This window comes from Ambystoma mexicanum, chromosome 9, assembly GCF_040938575.1.
Source record: "Ambystoma mexicanum isolate Mex_15411 chromosome 9, UKY_AmexF1_1, whole genome shotgun sequence".
Classification (NCBI taxonomy): Eukaryota; Metazoa; Chordata; class Amphibia; order Caudata; family Ambystomatidae; genus Ambystoma; species Ambystoma mexicanum.
In genome coordinates this window covers 332,280,862-332,307,313 of record NC_090931.1, presented here as the reverse complement: position 1 = coordinate 332,307,313, position 26,452 = coordinate 332,280,862, and the positions used below count along the sequence as shown (strand labels likewise).

General features: G+C 42.9%; 1 protein-coding gene across 1 annotated transcript in view; it reads right to left on the bottom strand.

The window, feature by feature from the left end:
* Nucleotides 1-26,452, bottom strand: part of GTF2I (general transcription factor IIi) — a 2,618,156-nt gene that overhangs the window by 838,774 nt on the left and 1,752,930 nt on the right. Inside the window, exon 24 of the mRNA XM_069614749.1 lies at nt 17,742-17,807. Coding sequence (XP_069470850.1) covers nt 17,742-17,807 — 66 coding nt within the window. The remainder of the gene's footprint in view (nt 1-17,741; nt 17,808-26,452) is intronic.

The following is a 26,452-nucleotide window of genomic DNA, read 5'->3' as shown; positions in this document are numbered from 1 at the left end:
GTCCAGAGTATTGGAGAAGGAAAGGTGAAAGTTCGAGAGGGCTTTGTCAGGGTCGGAGTCAGACGCAAGAGTAGGAGGAGGAGAGCAGGTGGAAGCAAAGGCAGCCACTGATGCTTTTTTCATAGGTCGTGGCCATGAAGATGGGAGGCAGTGCAGGGTGTGCCAGTGCTAAAGGAGAAGAAATATTCAAGTGATAGGGATAGAGAGAAGGATGTATGTGGAGATGAGAGCATCCCAGGTGTGGCCAGCAGTGTGCGTTGGCCCAGAGTGTAGAATGGAGAGAGAGAGAGAGAGTCGCATAGGGTGCTTAAAGCTCTTGAGGAGTCGGGAGAGTTAAGATGGATGTTAAAATACCCTAGCAGGAGGAGTTCGGAGGAGGACCGGCCCTGCGGCCGATAGAAGGTGGGCAGAGTAAGAAAGCAAAAAAAGTTTGTGGTTGTTGGTGCACACTAGTAGTTTGAAGTTATTTATCAATTGATGATTTATAGAATGGTTTATGTAAATTTAAGGTGCGGGGGAAAAAAATGGTCTTGGCACAAGACCAATGTTGCAAAAAGTAGAGGAAGTAAGAGGATCCAAAGTTGGGAGCCCTCCCGTCCCCTGCACACTATGTAATGTTGTCAACAAAGACATTCAATAGACTTGCATGTGATGTCACATGTCGAGCACATTCAATTGTAGTTCATAATAGTCTCGATTAAGAAAAAGTAGAATTTATTTAATTCAAAGAAACCGGGCAACTATTTCAATAGTTGCACTAAATTGTAGGTCAGTTATTAATAAATACATGCAAAAGAAAGCAACAAAAGAACAATATCCATAGGTTAACATATGCTTGGCTGACGCGTTTCGAGGTAATTTCCTCTTCTTCTAGAGCCTAGTAGCACTAGGACACAAAATAGTTGAGAGAGCGAGAGACAAGGGAGAAAAGGAAGGGGGGGAGGGGGAGAGAGAATAGCTGATGAAATTTATACGGCAAGAAAGCAATATATTTACACGCAAGAATGCGATCTACACTTTAACTACTTAAAGGCGCCTTCTGTAACCGTTCATGCAGCAACCAGCACATTCTGTGCTACTACCTTTGCTGAGTCTGAATCAACTTGTATCAGGTACCGCTATGGAAATCTAGACATTACTCTCTCCGTATTTCCATTTGCCTGATTATGAGGCTATGACATACATTTGCTCTGCTTTTTTATTAGAACACGACCACTGGTACGGATTCATATGAACATATAGAAACCCCGGGTCACGCCACCTAAAACCATTCTCAGCTACGTACTTTCTCTGCATTCGAGTACCGTGGGGTCACCTGCACGAGTGAGTTTCGTTCAATAATTTTTGTTGAAACCGGTGTCTTAAAATTCTGTACACTCATCAGCTACTGGAAGATATGTAAGTTTCCCTCTACTTCCATTTCCAAAGATGTAGTTAGGTTCACCTAACACAGTTGAATATATTGAAACTATACTCCTTCTGATCCGAAGGATTTATCGACTTCACGACAAGAGAAGGATACTTTTGTTTTACAAAAAAAGTAGTATTTATTAATAACTGACCTACAATTTAGTGCAACTATTGAAATAGTTGCCCTGTTTCTTTGAATTAAATAAATTCTACTTTTTCTTAATCGAGACTATTATGAACTACAATTGAATGTGCTCGACATGTGACATCACATGCAAGTCTATTGAATGTCTTTGTTGACATTACATAGTGTGCAGGGGACGGGAGGGCTCCCAACTTTGGATCCTCTACTCAGAGTAAGAGAGGAAACAGGAGAGAAAGAGAGAGCCTGCAGACCAGGCATTTGAAGAAGGAATAGGTCTGAGTGGGAATGGTGGTGATCGGGATCCACTTTGGAAAGATCAGGGCATCTCCCCCTCCTGGCCTGCTGAGCCTGGGCTTAGAGAGGATATTGTAGCCTTCAGAAAGAAGTGCGTCAAAATGTGTGACAGAGCTGTCCTTAAACTAGGTCTCAGTGAGAGCAAGAACATCAAGGTCCAGCTGTTCAAGGAGGTGGTAGATGTCGGAGGAGTGCTTGACTGCTGAGCTAGTGTTAAGTGTGGCAACGTGCAGCAGATTGCCATTTTTGAAAGACTCACAGGGGTAGGGGTGCAGGCGACAGAGGTCCCCCCCCCACGTAAGCAGCGAGTGTGCCTCAGAGATAGAGGCAAGAGAGGTTATAGGGGCCAAAGGGAGTGTCGGCAAGGGTGCCCAGACAGTGGTAGATGGCAAGGGAGCCAGTGAAGGAGGGGGCAAGGGAGCCCCAGATGTGTCAGCAGTGGGTGGCAAGGGCACCATGTAGGAGAGGCTGAGAAGATTGTGGGTGCCGAGAGTGTGGGCAAGAGAACCAGGTTAGTGGGAGAGGTCAAAGGAGCATAGTATGAGAGGCAGTGTGGCTAGGCTGAAGCTGTGTGCCTAGCATGCAGGGGAGCCAGGGAGGGTGTAGGTGAAGTTGGCAAGGGAGCCAGGGATGAGGAAGGTGGAAAGTTGATAAGACGAGGGAGGAGCTTATCAAAAAGAACAAGGTTGGGTTGAGGCACTTGTACCAAGATGGTACCATTTCTATAGACATTTATGATGACCCTGGAAGTCTAGGAGAAGGCAAGAAGGACCTCCCAGCGGGTGCCACCATTGATGTGTGAGGAAGAGTGGGGGGAGAGCCCAGCGACCCTATGTAGAGTCCATAATTCGGTAGAAGGAACAACAAAGAGGATGTCTGTGAGAGTCTTGCTGGCGGTAGCACTGACATAGGTGCTAGCGATGGGAAGGCCTGGGCTGGAGCTAAGTGTGTCCCTCTTGAGTTTCTTCCGGCTAGACTTAGTCAGCGGTGAAGGATAGTAGATAGAAAAGCAGTTAGAGAAGATAGGAGAGATAGAGAGCGCCCGTGTGTGGGGGCACAGAGTGTGGAACACTTAACTAGGCTGAGCAGCCAAGACACAGGGGAGGGAGTGACAGCAGGGCACATGCGCACAAAGGAAGCAACAATAGGAATGGGAGAAACAAGAGTAGTACACGGGGCAAGGGAGTGGGTAGGATTTTTTAGCTGGCAGAACAGAACAAATACATAATGAATGCACACCGCAATTCGACTTTTTAAACTTACAACAGCAAAACAGTATGAATGCACACCTAAATTCAATTTTTAAACTGACAACAGCAAAACAGGATGAATACACACCTAAAAATGAAAAGTGGGGGCAATGGGATGATAGCTCAAGAATGTAGAAGGCAGACTAAAAAGGTAGTTTTTGAAGTACAAAGGGACATATGCAGCAGAGATAGGGCAATGAGAATGTCAGGGAGGCAGAGGGTAAGCATCAAGGAGAGATGAGGCGAGCAACACTCGGCACTCACGTGATGGCTGGAGTGATGCCACAGTCCAGGGTCGCAAGGAAAAAGTCCCCAGCATAATGCATGTCTTTGCCAATAGTAGGAAGGGGGCCTGCATGCCCAGCCAGGCCCTCATAGGCACAGACAGGGCCTTAGATGAGGGCCTTCGTTGTTGCGGCCAGTTCCCACCTCCTGGTGGTGTTGGTTGGTTGAAATAGGCTCTGGGTAAAGGATGGCTTCACTGCACAAGTATGGGTGACCATCTTGTAGAGAGTCCATGGAGTACACAACAACGCAGGAGATTTCAGTCTTGCCACTAACATAATGCTGGAAACACAGCATGCCACATTAACAATAAACACTTTTGATTTCTATTCAATTTGGTGATGTATGCTCAAATAAGGTGCATTTCGCGCACACAGTGGAACGAGATGCAAGAACTGCAAGCTTTCTAGTAACAGGATTACTCAGTGAAAGGCAAGTGCCTGGCGATTTCGGCGCCCCAAATTATAGATCGACAAATGTCGAATTGCAATTTTCTTTCACAAGAACGTTCTGAAAAGCAGCACGCTGGGCATACAGGAAGAAAAAAAGGAACTGAGGTACAGGGGCGTAGTGACATAATATTTATATGCCCGACATCACGTCTAGAGCCGACGAACAGCAAGGTCGATTTAAGAAGATTCGACAGTCGACGTCCACTTGAACTACACCCCCTGTTGAAAATGTTTCTGAGCAGCTGACGCTGGAAGGATATCTAATGAGTAATCTGTGGGACAATGCAACCCACTGAAACAAGTGTATCACCTCAGATAAGGAAAAAGCATGTGCAAATACCCACAATGGCCGAGCATTGCAGTTAGGATGGCACTCTGGTACGACCCGACTGCCAATGTCAACGGCCATGGTGTCAAACGGAGGAAGATGAAAGATCAAGAAGCCCTTGGAAGGGGGAGGAGGAGGGGGAGGCAGGGGCTGAGGAGCACAATACGAATACAGTGGCAGACATGCATTCCCTTACCAGGACCACAGGGTGGCACACCATTGATTGACAAAATGTTGCCCCCAAGGGAGGCAGCAGTTGCTGGCATTGTCCACACGGTAGCAGAGTTTGTGGGACCCAACACAGCTGCAAAATTGACAGGCGAGCAATAAGAATGAAACATGACCTTTTTGAGTGCACACACTTGTGGTGTGTGTGGTCATTGTTAAATAGAGCCATTGTATCCCACATATTAACACCATGGCCTGTAGAGAAGATTGCCATTTGCTGGGGAGAGGATGTGGTGTCCCGCATGCATAAAACACATCATCACATTACACACCCTACCAATCTGTATGAGAGCAAAGGAGAAATTACTCACTGTAATGAGCTTTCTATGGATTCTTCTGCCGCACATTCCTCATCTTGATAGATATCCATCATCCAGCTGTGCTCTTCTGAAACTTTTCGCCAAGGGTCATAGTGGACCTCTACTCGGCCGTCAATCCGTCCGCTCTGGGAAGTTACGTTAGATGTCGTATATATAGCACATCACTATGCCTCATGCTTAAATTCCTCCCTTTTTTCCCCGTGCAGGAACGGTGCAGAAGGAAAAACCACAGTAGGAGGCTAATCAGCCGGTAAAAAACTTAAGGATACATCCCAACAGGGTGATACCACAAAACAATGATTGAAAACATTTTTTTTTTAATTGAACGAGACTGAAGCAGTCATCTAAGAGCCATCACCAGGGTCTTCTCGTTTGGGCAGAAGTGACAAGCCACTGAACGGGGATGGATGGGAGGGTCGATGAGGAATCTGCAGAAGAAGAATCCATCGAAGAATCATTACGGTGAGCCATTTCTCCTTCATTGGATTGCTTTTCTCCTGCAGATTCCTCATCTTGATAGACTCCCCAAGCAGGTGGAATAATGGAGGAGGGCAGAAGGTTTTAAACAAGTAGATTTTGCAGAACCACCCTACCAGACCGTGCATCAGCTCCCTGTGCAACATCCAAGCCATAGTGTCTGGTGAACGTATGTAAGGATGACCAAGTTGCTGCCCGACATAAGTCTCTAACATGAACACCTCTTTGGAGGGCTGTAGAGGCCGAAACCCTTCTGGTTGAGTGGGCCCTGATGCTCGTTGGATGTTCCCTGTCTGCCGACTGGTAACACTCGGATATGCACAAAATAATCCAACCTGACAGGGTTTGTTTGGTTATGGCAAGACCCTTTCGAGACAGAGTCAGCCACAAACAACTGGTCTGACTTCCAAAACTCAACCACCTTACAAAGGAATCCGGCCCTGACTTTGAGAGAAACTTTCTCACGAAAGAACCTTAGAAAAGGAGGTTTGCAGTACAAAGCTTGTATCTCGTTAACCCTCCTGGCAGAAGTGATTGCAGCCAAGAAAGCTGTCTTCAGGGCTACCAGCCATAATGAACATGAGTGCATAGGCTCAAACAGAGTCGCCATCAAGTAGGTCAAATTATATTAAGATCCCAATCTGGGACCACAAAAGGGGTTGGCAGAAACTTATTGAGAAGGCCCTTCACGAATTGGGCCATGACCGGAATAGTAAAAGAGGAACCTTGGTCTGGGGACCTCTTGAACACAATAATTCTCAGTCAAAAAGACAGTTAACAGCATTTTAAAGATTCAAGAACATAGTATACATTTCAAATTTCAACAATACTAAATACCAGAAACAACAACACTAAGTTATTGTTACATAGACGATTTAATGTAAAATAGAAAATAAATCTGTGATGCAAATTCAAAGTCCAAAACAAACCAACTTATAATAGCAATTCCAACATTGCCTGTGTCAAGTTCAATTTATATGGCTGACACATTTCGAGTCACAACAACTCTTCTTCTTGAGCCTCAGTTGAACTACAAAGATGACAATATAGGAAAAATAGAGAAAGGAATCTATGAGTACTTTGTATTATAGTCAATGATTAATTCATGATTGTATTTGCAAAAGTACATTTGGTCTCAAGGTGAGCAGACTTAAGTAGAATAGCAAGTAGTAAAACATATTGTAGGTCGGCCTTGCCTTATTGTCACCATTATAACAGAGCGCACTATTAGGGCAAATATTCTTCTTAACTCATGTATGTTATCACATGACCATTGTTACACAAAGAATTCAGAGTCGTATCTCTGAGGAACTGTCTAGGTTCTCTACTCCTGATGCGGTCTGGTGTTAATTTTTGTTTAAAATTGTTTTATTCCATTTATTATAAACTTTAAAAGAAGAAAACAACAATAAAGAAATGAAATACAATCAAAGATTGAAATGACAAACAGCATCTTCATTCCCTCATAATTCGTCTTACTCCAATTGCATTTCATAACTTTCCTTGATGACCATCCCTCATCTAAAAAACAGTTTAATTGTTCATCCAGTAAATGGTCAAGGTTTATGCACACAATAGTGTTTTCCATTAATCCCTTGGTCGCAGTATATCTCTCACATAGCCCAAGAGATGAATCAAGGCAAATGTCAACTTATTATTCACTCCTTCAAAGAGTGCGGCCCACCAATCTTTGCAACTCCATGATGATCTTTGTTCAATTTCCTTCCAAAAGTTGCGATTCTTTTGACTAATAATGCCGGGCAGAAGGCCACAAGATGTTTCAGGGTCTCCGTTGCATTGTTACATAACCTACAGGTTAAATCGTTCGTTGACAAGCTATTTCTTCGTCTTAGTACTTCCTTTGTTTCAAATTGATTCAACCTGAACCTTAGAAAGATGTTACGAGAAGCACTATTCGGGAACTTTCTTATATAGCTTGATAAGATGGCCTTGGCTTCAGTTGGTACAAGTTCCATACATTTGTGGGTGGATCTCTGTTGACATGTTTCCGTCCAGTCCCATTGCCACAGTTTTTCCTTTATCTTATTCGGATTACACCACAATGTATCTTCGTTCATGCTCAGATTTTTGAGAATTAATTTACAGTTTTTTGCCCAAAGAGTTTGAATAGCATGAGCCATCGTACCATTCTGTATTTTTGTATAATTAATTGAGGTGAAGCATTTGGGTCCGTCATTTTGCCATATAGTGATAGTGCATTCCACATAATTTTTGCTGAAATCGATATTAGGCCCAGTTCGTAGCGAATACATGCTTTTGGGACTCCATTTCCCAGATTTAGAATTTTTGCCCAAAATTGATGTTCACAGGTTTCCCAAACGTTATATTTACAGCCAACCGCAGTCTCGGCTCCATAAATTAAAGCCGGTACAACCTTGAGTTTGTAGAAGTCTATCACAGGTTTCAGGCTAAATTTACCATACTTTTTATTGATAAACAATCCTTGCGCCACCAGATGTTTATTTTTTGCTTTTACTGCTTTGGCCATTGGATCATCGTTAATTCTCGCACTTATTATGGGTCTAGAATCTAGATCACCTGCGGTATCACCCAGACCAGACGGTACTGGTTTTTTTTGAGGTTTCAGGGACAAACAACGGGAAAAATGAGGCGAGGGAAAGGCAACACAAAAAAGAAAGAACAAATGAGTGAGAACCTGGTTGTCAATATCTCCAAGAAGATCCTCACAAGTGGTCAAATAGAAATGCTGAACCGTGGATTATCCTTTGTCCCAGCTAACACCACAACACTATTTGATGAAAAAAACCTGTTTACACAGGCTATTGAGAAAACTCAGACTTAAAATCTTTTTTGAATCTGAGGAGAATTTAGAAACTTTGTACTCTGAGGAAGAAATGCTAGAAATTCGACCAAGAAGCAATTTTGACCCACATATACAGAACTCGATCCTGAATCTCTGAGAACAATTTACTGGCAGATCTAAAAAGAATCAATTATCAGGCAACTACTCCCTTCAACATTAAGAAATGCCAATTGGACCAAATTGAGGCATTAGCTAGAGATGAAGATCTGACTATCAAACCAGCGGATAAGGGAGGGGCGATAGTAATAATGGATACAGAGAACTACACAAAAAAAATGCCTGTAATTATTGAATGAAGTAGACACACATGTCAGATTGAATGGGGACCCCATTATGAGGATAAGAACACTCATTGAAAACACCGTAGAGGTGGCACTTCAAAACGAATGGATTAGCAGTAAAACAAGTGAATTCTTGAATAACCAACATCCCGTCACGCCAGTATTTTATGGCTTACCAAAAATCCATAAGAACCGAATGGACCAGTGTTAAGACCTATAGTAGCAGGCACGGATAGCATATTTGATCCTTTATCAATACATATTGATCGACTGCTACAACGAGTGATTCAGAAGACTCCAACGTACCTCAAAGATACCACAGATTTCCTTAACTGCATTCAGGGGATCTCAGCATTAAGCCCAGAGTGTATATTGTTTAGCCTGGATGCCTGCAGTTTATACACATCAATTCCACATGAGGAAGGCATCCAATCAGTGGAGTGGCTTTTACAAAATTCATCAGCCATCAGAGGATATCCACAATTCATCATGAAACTGTTGAGCCTAATTCTGAACAACAATTACTTCAGATTCCAGGGAAACTATTACCTTCAGGCGACAGGAACCTCAATGGACTCAGCATTGGCCCCAGTCTGTGCTAACAGTTTCATGTACAGATTTGAATATCTACATGTACTAGATAATTTGGAATGGTCCAATAAGATACTACTATGGAAACAATTCATAGACGACATCTTTGGTATCTGGTGTGGCACAATGGAAGAACTGACCATCTTCTTCAATTATTTAAACTCAGTGCACCAGACTATTAAATTTACTATAGAGATTGGATCACCGTCCTTACATTTCCTTGATGTCTGCTGTCTGATCAGTACTAATATCTACCACAAACCCACAGATGTGAACAATCTCCTACACTTCACAAGCTTTCACCCCAAATCCATGGCAGGGAGTCTACCTTACAGCCAAATCTTGAGGTTCAAGGGGATCATCTAAGCAAGAGAAAGGTCATCTAATGTGAGTAATGAACATTTACTCATCCCCAAGATAAAAAACAGAGACTCCACTCCTCTATATTTCCAAATATTCGAGACAAAGTTTCCAAGTGGGGAAAACCATCAAAAAACATTGGAACACTCTACAGAGTGACCCAGTACTACATAAACTGTTTCCAAAGTCACCAATGATGGCTTTCAAGAGAGGCCGTAATCTAAGGGACAAATTGGTTAGAGCTGAAATACCCCCAAAAGAGAAGCAATTACTAGTAAAGACACGGAAGAAAGGCACCTACTCGTGCCTAGGTTGTAAAAACTGCAACAACGTGATCAAAGGAGACACTATTGCACATCCTCAAACTGGCAAAAAATTGAAATTGAGAGATTTTTCTACATGTATCTCAATAGGAGTGATATACATGATCAAATGCCCTTGTGGCAAACTCTATGTGGGCCAGACCCCAAGACCAGTTAGAGACAGAATCACTGGGCACAAATCGAACATCAGGTGCAAAAACATAAAATCCCCCTTAGCGAGACACTTCACCGATTTGAAGCACACAGTGGCCCAGATGAGATTTCAAGTACTGGAAATAGTCAAGAAACCCCATAGAGGTGGAGACTACCAATCCATCCTTTTACGCAGAGAACATTTTTGGATACACCAGTTAGACAGCTTGAACCCTAGGGGGCTCAATGAGGAGTTCTCCCTCAAATGTTTCATCTGAGCAGGTCTTAGAATGTGCCACTTGATTAGTCATTATGAACATATCAGAATACAACTACAAATCTAGACACTTGATGTATAGGGGTTGACAGGGATCAAGGGTGTAACACGTGTTACCCTCACTCAAGTCTGAGAAATGTTGACCGGCCCACTCCCAAAAACAATAGAAGGTTCAATACACAAGAAACACCTTTGAATGAAAAATCCAAAATATCTATTGACCGTGGGATGTTATCACCACTGGAATGTTGTATTTTGAAAATTATGTAGAGGATTTGCTAACACCAAGGTTAGGTTATCGAGCACCCATTGGGGGGCACCAACCCAATCTCAAGTCTCATCACTTTCACTACCTACCTTTTTCTTTTCTGACCTTAACTGACTGAGTAAGTATCATAACCACGATTATCGGGCGGATGATCCTCCACATGAGTAGCAATTTTGAATGTCTAATTAAAAACTGTTGTGGCCATAATGATCGTCACCACTATTAAACATTGCATCTTGAACAATACGGACAGGACCCATTAACACCGAAAGAGCATTAATATATACTCACTGCTGGAAAATAGTCATACTTCTATGTTCATGACCCTCAAACCTCACCGTATCTCCAGCTCTTAAATTAAGTATGTTAATATTATGACCTTTGTTATATCAATTATTCATTAGATGAGATTCTCTAAATTCCCCTATACCAAGGGGGACCAACATTATACATAGACCCATCATATCATTTCAGATGGTGCCTAAGGAACACCGATTTGGGCTGTGCACTACATTGTTGGTGACACTGCAGGGATCTCTACTGAACCGGTCTTCACTTTCCATACTCTATACATCATACAAGGGCGACTGAAACAGATGCTGGTTTTTGGCGTCCATTCAGATTTCCCGAGCGGAGCAGGATCCCACCTAGGAGCATGCAAGGGTCTTGTTTCAAGCGCACGAGGGCACGCACCTGTTACGCTCACCTGGTATCCACGGGGACGCCACCCAGCCCTGGTTGGATGATTTGCACTCTCAAACCCTCTCCTGGTCCCTTGGTAAGGCCTCTGGTTAAAGATGGGTCTTAATATTGTAAAAGGTGGATTCTCCGTCCTGCTGCTCGTGGCAGAGGCGCGTAGATGTGGGGGGCGAGCAGCGACCAAGTTACTTCACTGGTGCAAGCCTACCTGTGGGAATCCAGGCCTGCTGCGACTCCGTAGTTTTGCTGCTTTACAGTCTTTACATGCAGTTCTTATGTTCTTCTTAGTTCGAATAATAATGTCTTGCTTCTTTCCTTTTAGGTATGGAAAGGTATTTTGGTGTTGTCATGCAGTTTGAAGATGAGCATGGGCCGGAAGGCGAAAGCGTGGTGTGCGCGATGCTGTCCGGTGAGTAATGCGCGATGCGCAGCGCTGTTTCACCTTTTATATTGCTAACCTGTGTCTTTTCTCTCCTTGCAGGTTGCGATGTTCCTCGCCGAGCACCGTAATGTTCCAGCAATGATACTGACCAAAAGATGACTACCCAGGTAAGAATTGTGTGGCTTTCTTCATTCGGGAAGAAACCTGAGTAAACGCTTACTAATGCTGTCTTTCTTTCTCCTCTTTCCAGGTTATGGTATTCTAGGATGCATGCAGTGCCGGATGATGGAGTTCATACGTTCAGGAGAGTGGAGCTGAAGTCAGCGATGGATTGAAGACAGGATACTGTTCCATGTAAGTTTCGTAGTGTTCTTTCTCTCTCTGCAGGTCCTTGGTTTCAGGTAAGCTGGCATCAAAGAACTGGACACAGTGAGAGTTACGCTGCCCACAGCAGAATAACGCAAAGCATGTTCTGCTGTTTGGGTGCGGTTTAAATAGTCTCAGGTAAAGTAGTCCAGATAAAATAGTCCCAGGCCTGTCACACCCAAAAGACTAGACCGCATAGCTCAGTTCCTTGTAACTAAGCTATGTGTGTGCCTACATGTTGGCTGAACACCCCCCCCCCCCCCCCCAAGTTAAAATGTCCCAAGAAAATAGTCCCATTCTAATGTTGGTCTTCATGAGGGGCAAGGGTCATGACAGCACCTGGAACTCTCAGCACGTCGCATGAGAATAATAGACCGAGAACTATGCATACCTGAGTATATGTATCCTGCGGAATCGGTGAGAGTTGCCCTGAATCTAGAAATACACCACAAAAGAAGTTAACAGCACATTCGCCATGATTAGATTAAGGACTAATGATCAACCTGAATACACTTTTTAGACACGTGAACACACTGTACTTGGCTCCTTCCGAGAACGGTAGAATCCGCACCGAAGCACCTAGCTGGGATCATCCTGCCATTAAGGCTCATGGGAAATTAGAATATAAGAATGCTGCACCCTGTTGAACCGGTGAGACATAATATGTTTCCGCCAGAGGATATAAGCACACTAAGAATAATTATAATTTCCCGTCTTAACACGCTGTACCACGATTGGCTTACAGGAGTTGTCATGCTCCATATACAGAATTTGAATCCACGTTCCGATAGATCACACTGAGAAGTATAGTTTTAGAAGACCCGCAGAAGAAGTTTCACGCACACCATGAAAAAGGTATTCCTCACTTTACAATGATATTCAGTCATGAACTATGTGTATCGAGGACAATTTGATTTAGGCAATGACTTTATCAAATTAGTCGGAATAAGCAGGATGTTTGCTATAGACAAGGATATTCAATTTAAGCACTGAATGCAGCAACCCATTTACCAACTGAGTGTAATACCTTGCTCTATTAAGAACACTAGACAGCATCAGGAGTAAAGAACCTAGACAGTTCCTCACAGATACGAGACTGAAATCTTGGTGTAACGATGGTCATGTGATCACATACATGAGTTAAGAAGCATATTTGCCCTAATAGTGCCTCTGTTATAATGGTGACAATCAGGCAAGGCAGACCTACAATATGTTTTACTACTTGCTGTTCTACTTAAGTCTGCTCACCTTGAGACCAAATACTAGTACAATAGTACTTTTACAAATACAATCATGAATTAATCATTGACTATAATACAAACTACTCAGATTCCTTTCTCTATTTTTCCTATATTGTCATCTTTATAGTTCAACTGAGGCTCAAGAAGAGTTGTTGTGACTCGAAACGCGTCAGCCATATAAATTGAACTTGACACAGGCAATGTTGGAATTGCCATTAGAAGTGGTTTGTTTTGGACTTTGAATTTGCATCACAAATGTATTTTCTATTTTACATTAAATCATCTATGTAACAATAACTTAGTGTTGTTGTTTCTGATATTTACTATTGTTGAAATTTGAAATGTATACTATGCTCTTGAATCTTTAAAATATTGTTAAGTCTTTTTCACAGAGCGTTATATGTGCAGGGGAGGGGAGGGTTCCAACCTTGGATCCTCTTTTCTTGTTTACATATAAGTGTGAGTGGGCTTGTGCCACGTTCACCTTTTCTCCCCTGCACCTTAAACCCAGATAAAGAATCTAATACTAAATTTGAAAACAGTAATCCAAAAACTTAGGAGTGCTCCAATAACTACCCTCGACCTCTTGAACACAGACAGGGCCGCCAAATACCCTTTGACCCTGGGAACCTTAAGGCCTGAAGAGGCCAGTGACGGAAGGAACTCCACCACTGCAGTGGTGGGGCAAGAGATGGGGTCAGTCTCACGTTCCCTGCACCACGCCTCAAATAATCTCCACCTGCAAGCATACAGAGATTTTGTAGAAGGTCTGCATGTACCAGAAAAAGGTGCGTGAAGCACAGAGAATTGAAAACCCCTCACTACTACAACCCGAGGGAAAGTAGAGATTGACCGATTGTTTTCACATACAACTTAACAACACCGTAGACATATCACACAAATGCACATTACAATGAGACTCATTAAAACTAGAGGGCAATTAGAACAGTCCAAGTGAGAAAAATATATATAAATCTTACTTTATTAATAAATATTAAAAGCAGAATATCTTCATACAGTGGTGTATCACGAAAAACACAAAAGACAACTGTCTATACAATAGAACATACAATAGGGAGAGTAGAGATTTTATCAGTCCTCCTTTCGCATTTGAAAAATTTGACTTTAGCGGTTATGCTTAAACGCTATTAGAGAAAGAGAGTGTCGACATGTTTCGGCCAGAAATCAGATTAAATACGTTCTCAGGTATCCATTCAGGAGTAAGTGAAATGGCCATCTTCAGGACAACAAATTTCTTTATGATGAAGCTGATGTGTGGTTTAGATGAGACATCGTGGATTTAATTCCACTGGGTCGCGTGTGCTGGAGTAGATGCAAACGTTCATCCGTCTCAATTATTTTACATACGTCTGGCGGCACAACAGCGGCACAAATCGTAGAAACTATGGCAAGGTTCACCACGTCAGATGGTTTAGTCCCCAGCGCCCTTTCCATTGGGTTTAAACACCGCGTCTTTAGATAGTACAAAGAAGCTGCATGGGAGGGCCAAGAATGAATGCAACCAAAGTTGGAGATATGTGTCCTTCTTAGAGAGCTGCCGTGGATGGCTCAATGGAGGGCTCTTATATTAGTCATACTGAGAGACCGGGCGTATGGACGTCCAAAACGAAAAGGAAGTTTGTGTTAGGCAAGATGTAGGTAAATGTGTCCAAAAGTGCGCCGTCCGTCGGGGTCTGGGTCACAGAGAAGCCGAGATCAATCGTTCGCTTCGGGTGCTGGCTGAACTCCAAAACAAGGTCTGCATGTAGCCAGCAACACCTCAAGTACCTCCTCCGAGAGGTCCCAATCATCATACCTCATCCTCTCAAGAGCCACGCAAGTTGGTTGAGGGAATCTGGGGTCAGGTGGAGCCCTTGACCCTCCAACTGGGTCAGGAGATCCGGATGCCAAGGAAACCGGTGTGGCGGACAGATGCTACCACGTCCTCCTCACCCAAACCGGGCCGATCAAGTTCATGGTTGCTCGAAATCTCTTCAACCTCCTGAGAACCAGGGGGATGATGGGAATCAGGGGGGGAGGCGTAGTGCAGAGGGATGGTCCAATCCACCAGAAACACGTTCCCCAGTGCGCCCTTCGCTGGGAATTCCCTTGAGCAAAACTGTTTGCACTTCCTGTTGGACTCTGTGGCGAACAGATCGACTGCTGGGGTACTCCAGAGAGCGTCTTCCTGGCACACTTCCTCACTCATGTAAGACCGTGCTCTGCCTGCTCAGAGCATCCGCCAAGTTGTTCTCCGTTCCTGCCAGATGAACTGCCAAAACCGAGATTTCACTCTCCTGTAACCAGAACCACAGCTGTACCACCTCTGTGCAGAGGGGACGAGAGTGCACACCACCCTGCTTGTTGATGTAGTGCATGCACACTGTGTTGTCCGTCAGGACGAGGACATGCTTCCCTCTGATAGATGGGCAAAATAAATCAGGGCTAACCTGGTGGCCCACAACTCCAGCCTGTTGATGTGCCACCTCACTTCAGATGGAGACCAGAGGCTGCTCACCTGGAAATCCTCGCAGTTGGTGGCCCAACCCTTTAGAGCTGCATCCATGACCCCACACGCCTGAGGCCAAGGAGAACAGAAGGGTTCCTCCACCATGAGATTGTTGTGCGTGTTCCAGCAGCCGAGTTCGCGGACTACCTGGCTGGACACAGAGGTGATCCGTGAGTGCTCCCAGATACTGAGACTACTGATCCATCAGGAGCCACTGAAGGGATCTCATGCACAGTCTGGCCTTTGGCACTAGAAAAATACAGGAGGCCATGAGACCCAAAAGGCAGAGGAAGGAAGCCGCTGGTAGGGTGGCGTGGTTCTGAAACAAATGCACCATCTGGGCTATGTTGCTGACTCTCTCTTCGGGGGGAAAAGCCTTCCCTACCCGAGTGTCTAGCACTGCCTCGCTGAACTGGTGTCAAATGAAACTTCTTCAAGTTGAGGGAGAAGCCCAGCCTGTATCATAGTAGGCAGGTGTCTCCCAGATGAGGCAAGACTTGCCCTGCCGACTTCCCACGGATCAGCCAGTCGTCCAGGTACGGGAGTACATGGACCCCCCGATCTCTCTGAGGTGGGCCGCAACTACTGCCATGAGCTTGGTGAAGACCCTTGGAGCGGAGGGCAACCCAAAGCGCAGCACCTTGAACTGGAAGTGCTTGTCCCCTATGAGGAACCTTAGGAACTTCCTGTGCTTTTGGTGTATTGGCTATGTTTGTTGCTTTGAGTGCCATGCTGCCAGAGGTGAACACCTTTCTGGCCAATGTGTCCGATTTCTTTCTCTGACAGGAGGCAGTTTGGAAGTGGATGTCGCTGGTCTGGTAGAAATAGTGGCAACCTGTATTGACTGCCAACTGAATAGGCTTCGAAGGCAAGACGGCTTTCGATGCTGATGGTTCTTTCGGCGCCGTGTGATGCTCGGACGACCAATGGATGCCGTGGGCCTCGGCCTTGCAGCCTTCCGGCGATTTAGGTCTAGTAGGCGTGGCGCCTGAAGGCGTTTTCGGCATCGGCGTAGTCGCTGGCTTGCGGTCGGGAGCACCGAGCACACTTTTGCCGCAAAAGCTTGTTGGTTGGGGACAGGAGCCGCACCTACAGTAGCTTGCTGTCTAAACATTTCAAGCATGGAAGTTTTAAAACGTTCTCACTCTTCCCGAGTGGTTGGCCCTGCGATTTTTTGCTTTTCCCTTTTCGGGGTAGGATCCTCAGTCTCGGCCTTAGAAGACCGGATGAGCGACCGCGCTGGAGATTATTTGGACGGTCGACCCAAGGCCAGTTTCCCGGCCCTTTCAGCTGCATTTTTTATCACGACACGAAGTCCTGTGTGTCGTGACCAACACCTAGACACCACACACATGCGTTGTGCGGCTTGGGTACAGACATTTTGGCCTCGCAATTGCGACACCACTTGAAGCCCAAAATCCGGTGAGACGACATTGCGACAAGGTTTACTGAGGAAAACGACAATTTCAAAAACAGAGAAAACTCAAAGTCAGGTTCCCGATGCAGCATGCAAGCGTGCAGAAAAAAGGAACTGAAGCATGGGGCGTAGTGACGTGCTATATATGCAACTGGCATCACTCCTGGAGCCGACGATCGACAACCGGGCAAGACGGATCAACGGCTGAGTCGAGGTCCACTAGGCCCCCTGGTGAAACGTTTGAGGAGCAGAGCTGGATGATGGATATCTTTCAAGATGAGGAATCTGCGGGAGAAAAGCAATCCATTGAACAAAGGTTCTTTAGTCAGTGGCCTCATAATGAGGTTGGCGGTAAAGGTTGCCGCCGACCTTGTAACACTGTTTCTGCCGCCTGATATCCCGGCAGTCCTGGATGTCAGGCGGCGGGAACGTTAAGTCCCCCCATTCCCGTGGAGTCCCATAGGGCTCCAAGGGAATGGGGACATGGAAGCACCGGCACAGCTGCCAACAGTGCTTCAGTGAAAACCATGCCTGCATGGGCTGGTGCTCCCAGCAGGTCAGACCTGCTGGGAGCACCGACCACGCAGATATGCTTGTAGTCTGGCTGTCCGGACTTATGTGTATTATTGGCCTAAGCTTTTGAATGGCATGCTAGATTCCTGTAGTAAGGTGGCTTATCAGAATTGAAGCTTTAGATGCGATAATTATCAAAGGCTTGTAAGCCAAACACAAAGCATGTTTTCTGTAATTTACTTTTGTTTTACTTTACAAAAATAGAAATATATCTGGATAATGTTTAAGGAATAATAATGACAACGTTAATAATTGTGCTACCTCCAAGCACACGATCTACACACTTACCACATTTCTCATTGAAAAGTGCATCCACTTTCTGCTTCAGTTCGGTAATTTTGGCATTCCAAGCCTCTGTTGGCAAAGTAGAAAAAGTAAATAAACATGCATACTTTTAAATTACTTAAAGTTCACATCGGGCAGTACAACAACTGAATAAACAAGGGTAAAGAATACATAATGGTTTTATGATTACCGGGTCGACAGCAGAGGTTGAACATGATGTAGGGAGCACAACGAGCCAATGCTCTAGAATGGTGCAAAAACCCGTTAAAACACTTACAGTGCGGAGTCGCCCAACTAAACAAACACTGTTTACGTGATGCTGATTAGATACTTAAAAAATGGACAACAATATTTGGACATCAGACACCATACTGATATTCCACACAAAGATATTTAAACAAAAAATGTTTTTGTTGCAGTTTTATTGTACAGTGCAAGAAAATAACAAATCACTCATTGTGAAAGGTCACATTAAAAGTAAATACATTTTAAGCAATAGGCTATATTCTTGGGGCCATCCCAGAAGTACTTGATGTAATAAGAAGGCAATTATATTACGCAGAACCAAACTAATGTATTCACGTAAATGTTAGCAACAGAGTGAAAGATTCCCTCTATACCGCCAATAAACGCAATCTCCTCACCAGTGGAAACCCATTTGTATTCAACATCTAAATAAAATCCGTCAAGAGCAAAGAATGAGTGACCACCCTTTGTCTCTGATAACCTGGCCCAAGGAAAAAGAGACACTCAACCTCCTAAGCAACGCAATTGAGAACTAAAGTCAAATCATGGTAAACAATAACTGAACACGTATTTGCTAGGCTTTGAGTCACTTGCTAAAAATGTTCCTTTCCCCAAGATCCGTCTTTCCCTGCTTTGGCTTCGTTTGGCATTGCCCAAACCTACTCTTCAGCTTTCTCCGTTTCAGAAGAGAAATTCTTAGTAACACTGAGTTTGGCTGGCATTAAGGTGCGTTGCTTTGTGGGTGGGGCGACACACTTCCGCCTCAGCTCAGTTACTGGAATTAGGTCAGGGAAAAGGAGGATTCTGTCCTGATGGTTTTGCAGCTTTGCTTTGCCATGGGCCATCTTATATATTCACTTTCTGCCTCTTGCATCAGACGTCTTAATGGCAAGTATATCTCACAGCCTCGAGTACATTTTGATCAATATAATTCTGTAGCGCTTCAAGAAGAAGCTCGAAGCAAAAGGCCATTAGGTCATCACCTTCTGTCCCAGAAAGAAGGCCAATTAGTCTGACTTGTTTAGCTCATGTTACAATCTCCAGATATGCGATCATGTTTTCCATGGCTTTATTCTCCGCTACTCATTTCCCAAACACAAAATTATCCATAAGGTCGTCATCAAATCATTTCATACCTCAATTATTCATACAAATGTATTCCTAGCTTCACCTCATCGTAATCTTAATATCTTACAATTTCATACAAAGTAAATGATATAACTATATAATACTTATAAACGGTCCACACACAAACAGAATTTCCCCATTACTATTAAATGTACTTTAATAATCAATCAATCAATCAATGCTTTAATTAATGATACTCGTACGCCGATGATAGGTCTATTCCAAAAAGCTTCTGTTGCAAGAAAATACATTTTATGTGCAATGGTTTAATGTTGAATAGCAGCAAAGAAGTGGGCACCACTTTGTAATCTTTACTCGGATACTGATTTTTTAGAAAATTAGTTTCTTATGTGATTTCTTGTCCAAAAATTGTAAGAGGGAGCCAGCTGAGATAAATGAGGAGACACCCAAATCTAAACTCAACTAAAAAAGCAAAAGACCAAGTACACAACTAGGTCACTCAACTGCTCTCCAGAAAACCCAACCGGGTACATTGATAATGCAAATTCATCAAAAGTTTAATGTATTTCCGAAATTATATGTTCACATATAATAACCACGTTAGTCCATTGATTTTTCAAAAAAAGAGAGTTTTTATCAACAAATAGTTGCGTGAAGGCATAGTAATCTGCCTCGTGGTGTGAGGCGTTACCAATATTTCCTTAGCGAGGAAGGAAAAGCCACTTAACATCTCATGTCAGACAAAAACATTTGCCAATGCATTTCGGATTCATATATCCTTCTTCAGGGCAAGTCTGCAAATTGTACATGTGTCATATCATAATATTCCAAAATTAATGTATCGACAATAATTAAATGAATAAAGTAAATAACATACCAATAATTGTTGTGGTGGAAAAGGTCAAAATTGATAGATGCGGATAACAGGAAACAGAAGGAGAAGAAGAAAACAGCAGTGAGAGGGCTGATGCATATAAAATTGGCAAGAAATAAAAATTCGAATAGCATTTACCTGACTGAGTAGTAAAGTGCTTGCATGCGTGGTGGCTTGGTGTGCGAAAACATGTGGACGGCAGTGAACTGCCCGGGAAAATGTCAGCGCCGTAGCGCAGCCTTCGGAATAGGCTGTAATGTAATGAAAGTACCATAAGCTATGGAAGCAGACAGGTACGATCAGTATAGATAAATCTTTAAGAAGGCTTACCGTGTGACCAGCGAGCGATAGAACTGTTCCTCTCGCTAGCTCACTTGAAACTGCGATGCACGCATCGGCGCGTTGTCAGGACAACGCCTCTTGAATCTACCACGTGACCGCGTTCCCGAAGGACTCGCGGGTAGGGATAACAGACTGTGTGTGGATCTCCGGAAGGGAGTGCAAAGTCAAAAAATAATTTACATTCTACCAAAAGGTAATCACGGAATAATGGTGACTCAAAATTATCAATAATGAAAAACATGGAAATAGAAGAAATACTGCCAAAGTAAAGAAGAGTAAAGACAAGCAGTAGCCAAAGGTATGAAAGTGAGATGGCAATTAAAATGGTGTCCAACCCAGAGGCGGGCTGCTAAATATGTTAAGCACAGTATACATAATATTAGTAACACATGGTTGTGGAATTACATTCTGAAATTACAATCAACATACAAAATGCAGTGTCGAACAGTGGCGACACCAAAGGGAGTAACACTGATGGTGCAAGCCTCCCCACTGCTATGGTGGCGCAAAACAACGCCACCTTGGGTCCCAGACAATTGTCCAGGAGACGTAGCGGGGAGGACACAAATAGATCAGTCATATGGAAATTTACAGTATATAATAGCTAGAAACATGTCTATAAAGCAATTCACAGTATATAATAGCTAGAAACATGTCCATAGAATCAAAGAAAAGGTAAAATTATAAAAAACAGTGATAATTGATCTCCTCGTTCATTCCATGGGGAACCAAACTCCCAAGTTTGTCGATCCAAAATGTCTCTCTTCGGTTCAACCGCTGGTTCAAATCTTCGTGAGGATTATTCTTAGTCAGTACCTCCAAGATCACAAATCTGATTTGGGTCAAATTATGACCATTCTCCATCCAGTGGCGGGCTACAGCAGAGTTGGTGTTAGCAGTCCGGATGCATGAGCGATGCTCATTCCACCTCACTTTAGCCATTCTTGTGGATTGTCCCACATAGAATTTTCCACACGGGCATTTGATGCCGTAGATTATATTGGTGCTATCACAAGTACCATAGTTCTTGAGCGGAATCTTTTTCCCTGTTCTGGGATGGTTGATAGAGTCTCCTTTAATTACTGAATTACAATTGGTACAGTGGAGGCAAGGGTATGTCCCAGTGCGTTGGGTTGCAGATTCTTTCAAGGGGGGTCTAGTATATACCAGTTCATCCCTCAAGTTCCTGCTACGTTGATAGGCAAATACCGGTAATTCAGTGAATAAACTTTGTACTCGGACATCATTCTTCAAAATCCCCCAGTGCTTACTAATAGTTTTCTTAATCCTGTTACTCTGAGTTGAAAATTTAGAAACAAATACCGGTGTTTTTAATTCTTTCTTATTTCTGGGATTTTGGGTAGATAACAAAGTTTCTCGTGTCAGGGTACTGACCCTATTTGATGCTATGTCGAGTTCTGTTTGTTTGTAGCCCCGGGCTAGAAATTTCTCTTTCATAATCTGTTGTTGGACTGCACAATCCTCGGGGTCGCTAACAATCTTCTTAACCCTAAGCAGTTGACTGTATGGAAGGTTCTTGAGTAAACTGGGTTGGTGAAAACTTAAGCGATGTAACAGATTGTTACGATCTGTCGGTTTCCGGAAGATTGAGGTACTGTAAGATGTAGTCTCTCTCTTAATGCAGATATCCAAAAAGGTAATCGTATCCTGTGAAACCTCTCTAGTGAATTGGATGCGTTGATCAATACTGTTGAGATATTCAAAGAAGGTGTCAAAGGCCGTCTTGGTGCCCCTCCACACTCCAAAGATGATATCGATGTAGCGAGTCCATAGGCGAATGTCATTTTTCCAACGTTGATTACCCAGCACATTATCAGTTTCAAATTTATACATGAAGCTGTTGGCGTATGAGGGTGCCATTGTTGCCCCCATAGATGTTCCAGAGGTTTGTAAATAGAACTGATTACGGTACTGAAAGTAGGAATTTTCTGATATGAATTGTAAGAGGGCTAATAGAAACTCCTTTTGTGCTCGTATATCAGGTGCTTGTAGCAGTAGCCATTCCACAGCTTCTAATCCTAGATCATGTGGTATAGATGTGTAGAGGCTTCTAAAACATCCACATATACTCGCGACACCACCCACTTTTTACAGAAACTCAACTCCATTATTCCTGAACAAGGGGATTGGCTGTTTACTATAGATGTTAGAAGCCTCTACACATCTATACCACATGATCTAGGATTAGAAGCTGTGGAATGGCTACTGCTACAAGCACCTGATATACGAGCACAAAAGGAGTTTCTATTAGCCCTCTTACAATTCATATCAGAAAATTCCTACTTTCAGTACCGTAATCAGTTCTATTTACAAACCTCTGGAACATCTATGGGGGCAACAATGGCACCCTCATACGCCAACAGCTTCATGTATAAATTTGAAACTGATAATGTGCTGGGTAATCAACGTTGGAAAAATGACATTCGCCTATGGACTCGCTACATCGATGATATCTTTGGAGTGTGGAGGGGCACCAAGACGGCCTTTGACACCTTCTTTGAATATCTCAACAGTATTGATCAACGCATCCAATTCACTAGAGAGGTTTCACAGGATACGATTACCTTTTTGGATATCTGCATTAAGAGAGAGACTACATCTTACAGTACCTCAATCTTCCGGAAACCGACAGATCGTAACAATCTGTTACATCGCTTAAGTTTTCACCAACCCAGTTTACTCAAGAACCTTCCATACAGTCAACTGCTTAGGGTTAAGAAGATTGTTAGCGACCCCGAGGATTGTGCAGTCCAACAACAGATTATGAAAGAGAAATTTCTAGCCCGGGGCTACAAACAAACAGAACTCGACATAGCATCAAATAGGGTCAGTACCCTGACACGAGAAACTTTGTTATCTACCCAAAATCCCAGAAATAAGAAAGAATTAAAAACACCGGTATTTGTTTCTAAATTTTCAACTCAGAGTAACAGGATTAAGAAAACTATTAGTAAGCACTGGGGGATTTTGAAGAATGATGTCCGAGTACAAAGTTTATTCACTGAATTACCGGTATTTGCCTATCAACGTAGCAGGAACTTGAGGGATGAACTGGTATATACTAGACCCCCCTTGAAAGAATCTGCAACCCAACGCACTGGGACATACCCTTGCCTCCACTGTACCAATTGTAATTCAGTAATTAAAGGAGACTCTATCAACCATCCCAGAACAGGGAAAAAGATTCCGCTCAAGAACTATGGTACTTGTGATAGCACCAATATAATCTACGGCATCAAATGCCCGTGTGGAAAATTCTATGTGGGACAATCCACAAGAATGGCTAAAGTGAGGTGGAATGAGCATCGCTCATGCATCCGGACTGCTAACACCAACTCTGCTGTAGCCCGCCACTGGATGGAGAATGGTCATAATTTGACCCAAATCAGATTTGTGATCTTGGAGGTACTGACTAAGAATAATCCTCACGAAGATTTGAACCAGCGGTTGAACCGAAGAGAGACATTTTGGATCGACAAACTTGGGAGTTTGGTTCCCCATGGAATGAACGAGGAGATCAATTATCACTGTTTTTTATAATTTTACCTTTTCTTTGATTCTATGGACATGTTTCTAGCTATTATATACTGTAAATTGCTTTATAGACATGTTTCTAGCTATTATATACTGTAAATTTCCATATGACTGATCTATTTGTGTCCTCCCCGCTACGTCTCCTGGACAATTGTCTGGGACCCAAGGTGGCGTTGTTTTGCGCCACCATAGCAGTGGGGAGGCTTGCACCATCAGTGTTACTCCCTTTGGTGTCGCCACTGTTCGACACTGCATATTGTATGTTGATTGTAATTTCAGAATGTAATTCCACAACCATGTGTTACTAATATTATGTATACTGTGCTTAACATATTTAGCAGCCCGCCTCTGGGTTGGACACCATTTTAATTGCCATCTCACTTTCATACCTTTGGCTACTGCTTGTCTTTACTCTTCTTTACTTTGGCAGTATTTCTTCTATTTCCATGTTTTTCATTATTGATAATTTTGAGTCACCATTATTCCGTGATTACCTTTTGGTAGAATGTAAATTATTTTTTGACTTTGCACTCCCTTCCGGAGATCCACACACAGTCTGTTATCCCTACCCGCGAGTCCTTCGGGAACGCGGTCACGTGGTAGATTCAAGAGGCGTTGTCCTGACAACGCGCCGATGCGTGCATCGCAGTTTCAAGTGAGCTAGCGAGAGGAACAGTTCTATCGCTCGCTGGTCACACGGTAAGCCTTCTTAAAGATTTATCTATACTGATCGTACCTGTCTGCTTCCATAGCTTATGGTACTTTCATTACATTTCAGCCTATTCCGAAGGCTGCGCTACGGCGCTGACATTTTCCCGGGCAGTTCACTGCCGTCCACATGTTTTCGCACACCAAGCCACCACGCATGCAAGCACTTTACTACTCAGTCAGGTAAATGCTATTCGAATTTTTATTTCTTGCCAATTTTATATGCATCAGCCCTCTCACTGCTGTTTTCTTCTTCTCCTTCTGTTTCCTGTTATCCGCATCTATCAATTTTGACCTTTTCCACCACAACAATTATTGGTATGTTATTTACTTTATTCATTTAATTATTGTCGATACATTAATTTTGGAATATGATATGACACATGTACAATTTGCAGACTTGCCCTGAAGAAGGATATATGAATCCGAAATGCATTGGCAAATGTTTTTGTCTGACATGAGATGTTAAGTGGCTTTTCCTTCCTCGCTAAGGAAATATTGGTAACGCCTCACACCACGAGGCAGATTACTATGCCTTCACGCAACTATTTGTTGATAAAAACTCTCTTTTTTTGAAAAATCAATGGACTAACGTGGTTATTATATGTGAACATATAATTTCGGAAATACATTAAACTTTCAATGGTTTAATGTTACAAGTTCATCCACAAGTTTACACACTTGACAAAAACATTGTTCTTTATATGTCTTTAGGTTGCGTCTTTCTAAAATGTGGCTAATAAATTAATAAATATATATATATTCAGTGAAAAAACTTTGTTAAAGGGAAATTATGGTTAAGTTGCACTAATAGAAACCTAACAAATTCAATGGAAAAACATTCGTAAAAGGAATATTATGGGTGGGTGTTAGTCTTAGCAGTGCACAGTGGTGGCGTGAGTTATGATTGCTTACCTTACCATAACTGGCGAATTTCTGGGGGGTTATCGATTTTACTTGTAATCATAATATGCCTTTAAGAAAGTTTTTCCATTGAATTTGTTAGATTTTTATTAGTGCAACTTAACCATAACATCCCTTTAACAACGTATTTTACTGAATTTCATGGGTTTTTACCAAGATACCCTTAATTGTTCTACATGTCCCTTGCATCATACTGTCCCCCATGACCCCAACATGAAAGCCACAGAGTCAGCGGACCCACCGAATGTCTGCGGACTTCAGACAGCATTCACACTGCCCAAAAGCACAGGGGTTACCTTACACTTTGTATCGTGCAATGAGCAAAGACATGTACTTTAAACAACAACAGATTATGTAGCACATTCAAGAATGTAATATGTATACAAATTCTGTACTTAAGAAACCAGAAGTACAATTTCATAGGTTGTACAACATAATTGAATGCACCAAGCAGAAAGGTGAACTCTACATCTAACAGTATTACCTCAGTGCAACCTTGCATACACACTCACAAGGAGCTCCAGGCTACTCAGAAGAAACCCTTACAAAAAGTAGTAAGTAGACTATATTTCTTTCTGTAACATTATAGTTTGTTATATGTACATGACTTGTAAGAAATAGCAGTATTGTTTTCTTTAAACAGAAATGGCAAGCACCCTGGAGTGGTTGGAAGAACATTCCCCCCATGATGAGATGAGTGAAGGAAATAACTCCAATGAAACGGAATACAATTATTAAACCCGATACTAAAAAGTGATGTAAATTGTTTGACATGTCACTAAAACAGGTTTTCATTTTAACAGTACATAGAGCAAATGACGAAAGTCACCCCAAATTACTATTAAATTACCAAGAAGATGGCCACAGACAGCCCCTAACTCATCTGCAAAAATTGATGAAACAATAATTTTTACATTGAATGACATTTGTTAAAAATCATGTTAAATAAAATATTCGATACCACTGACCCACGTGT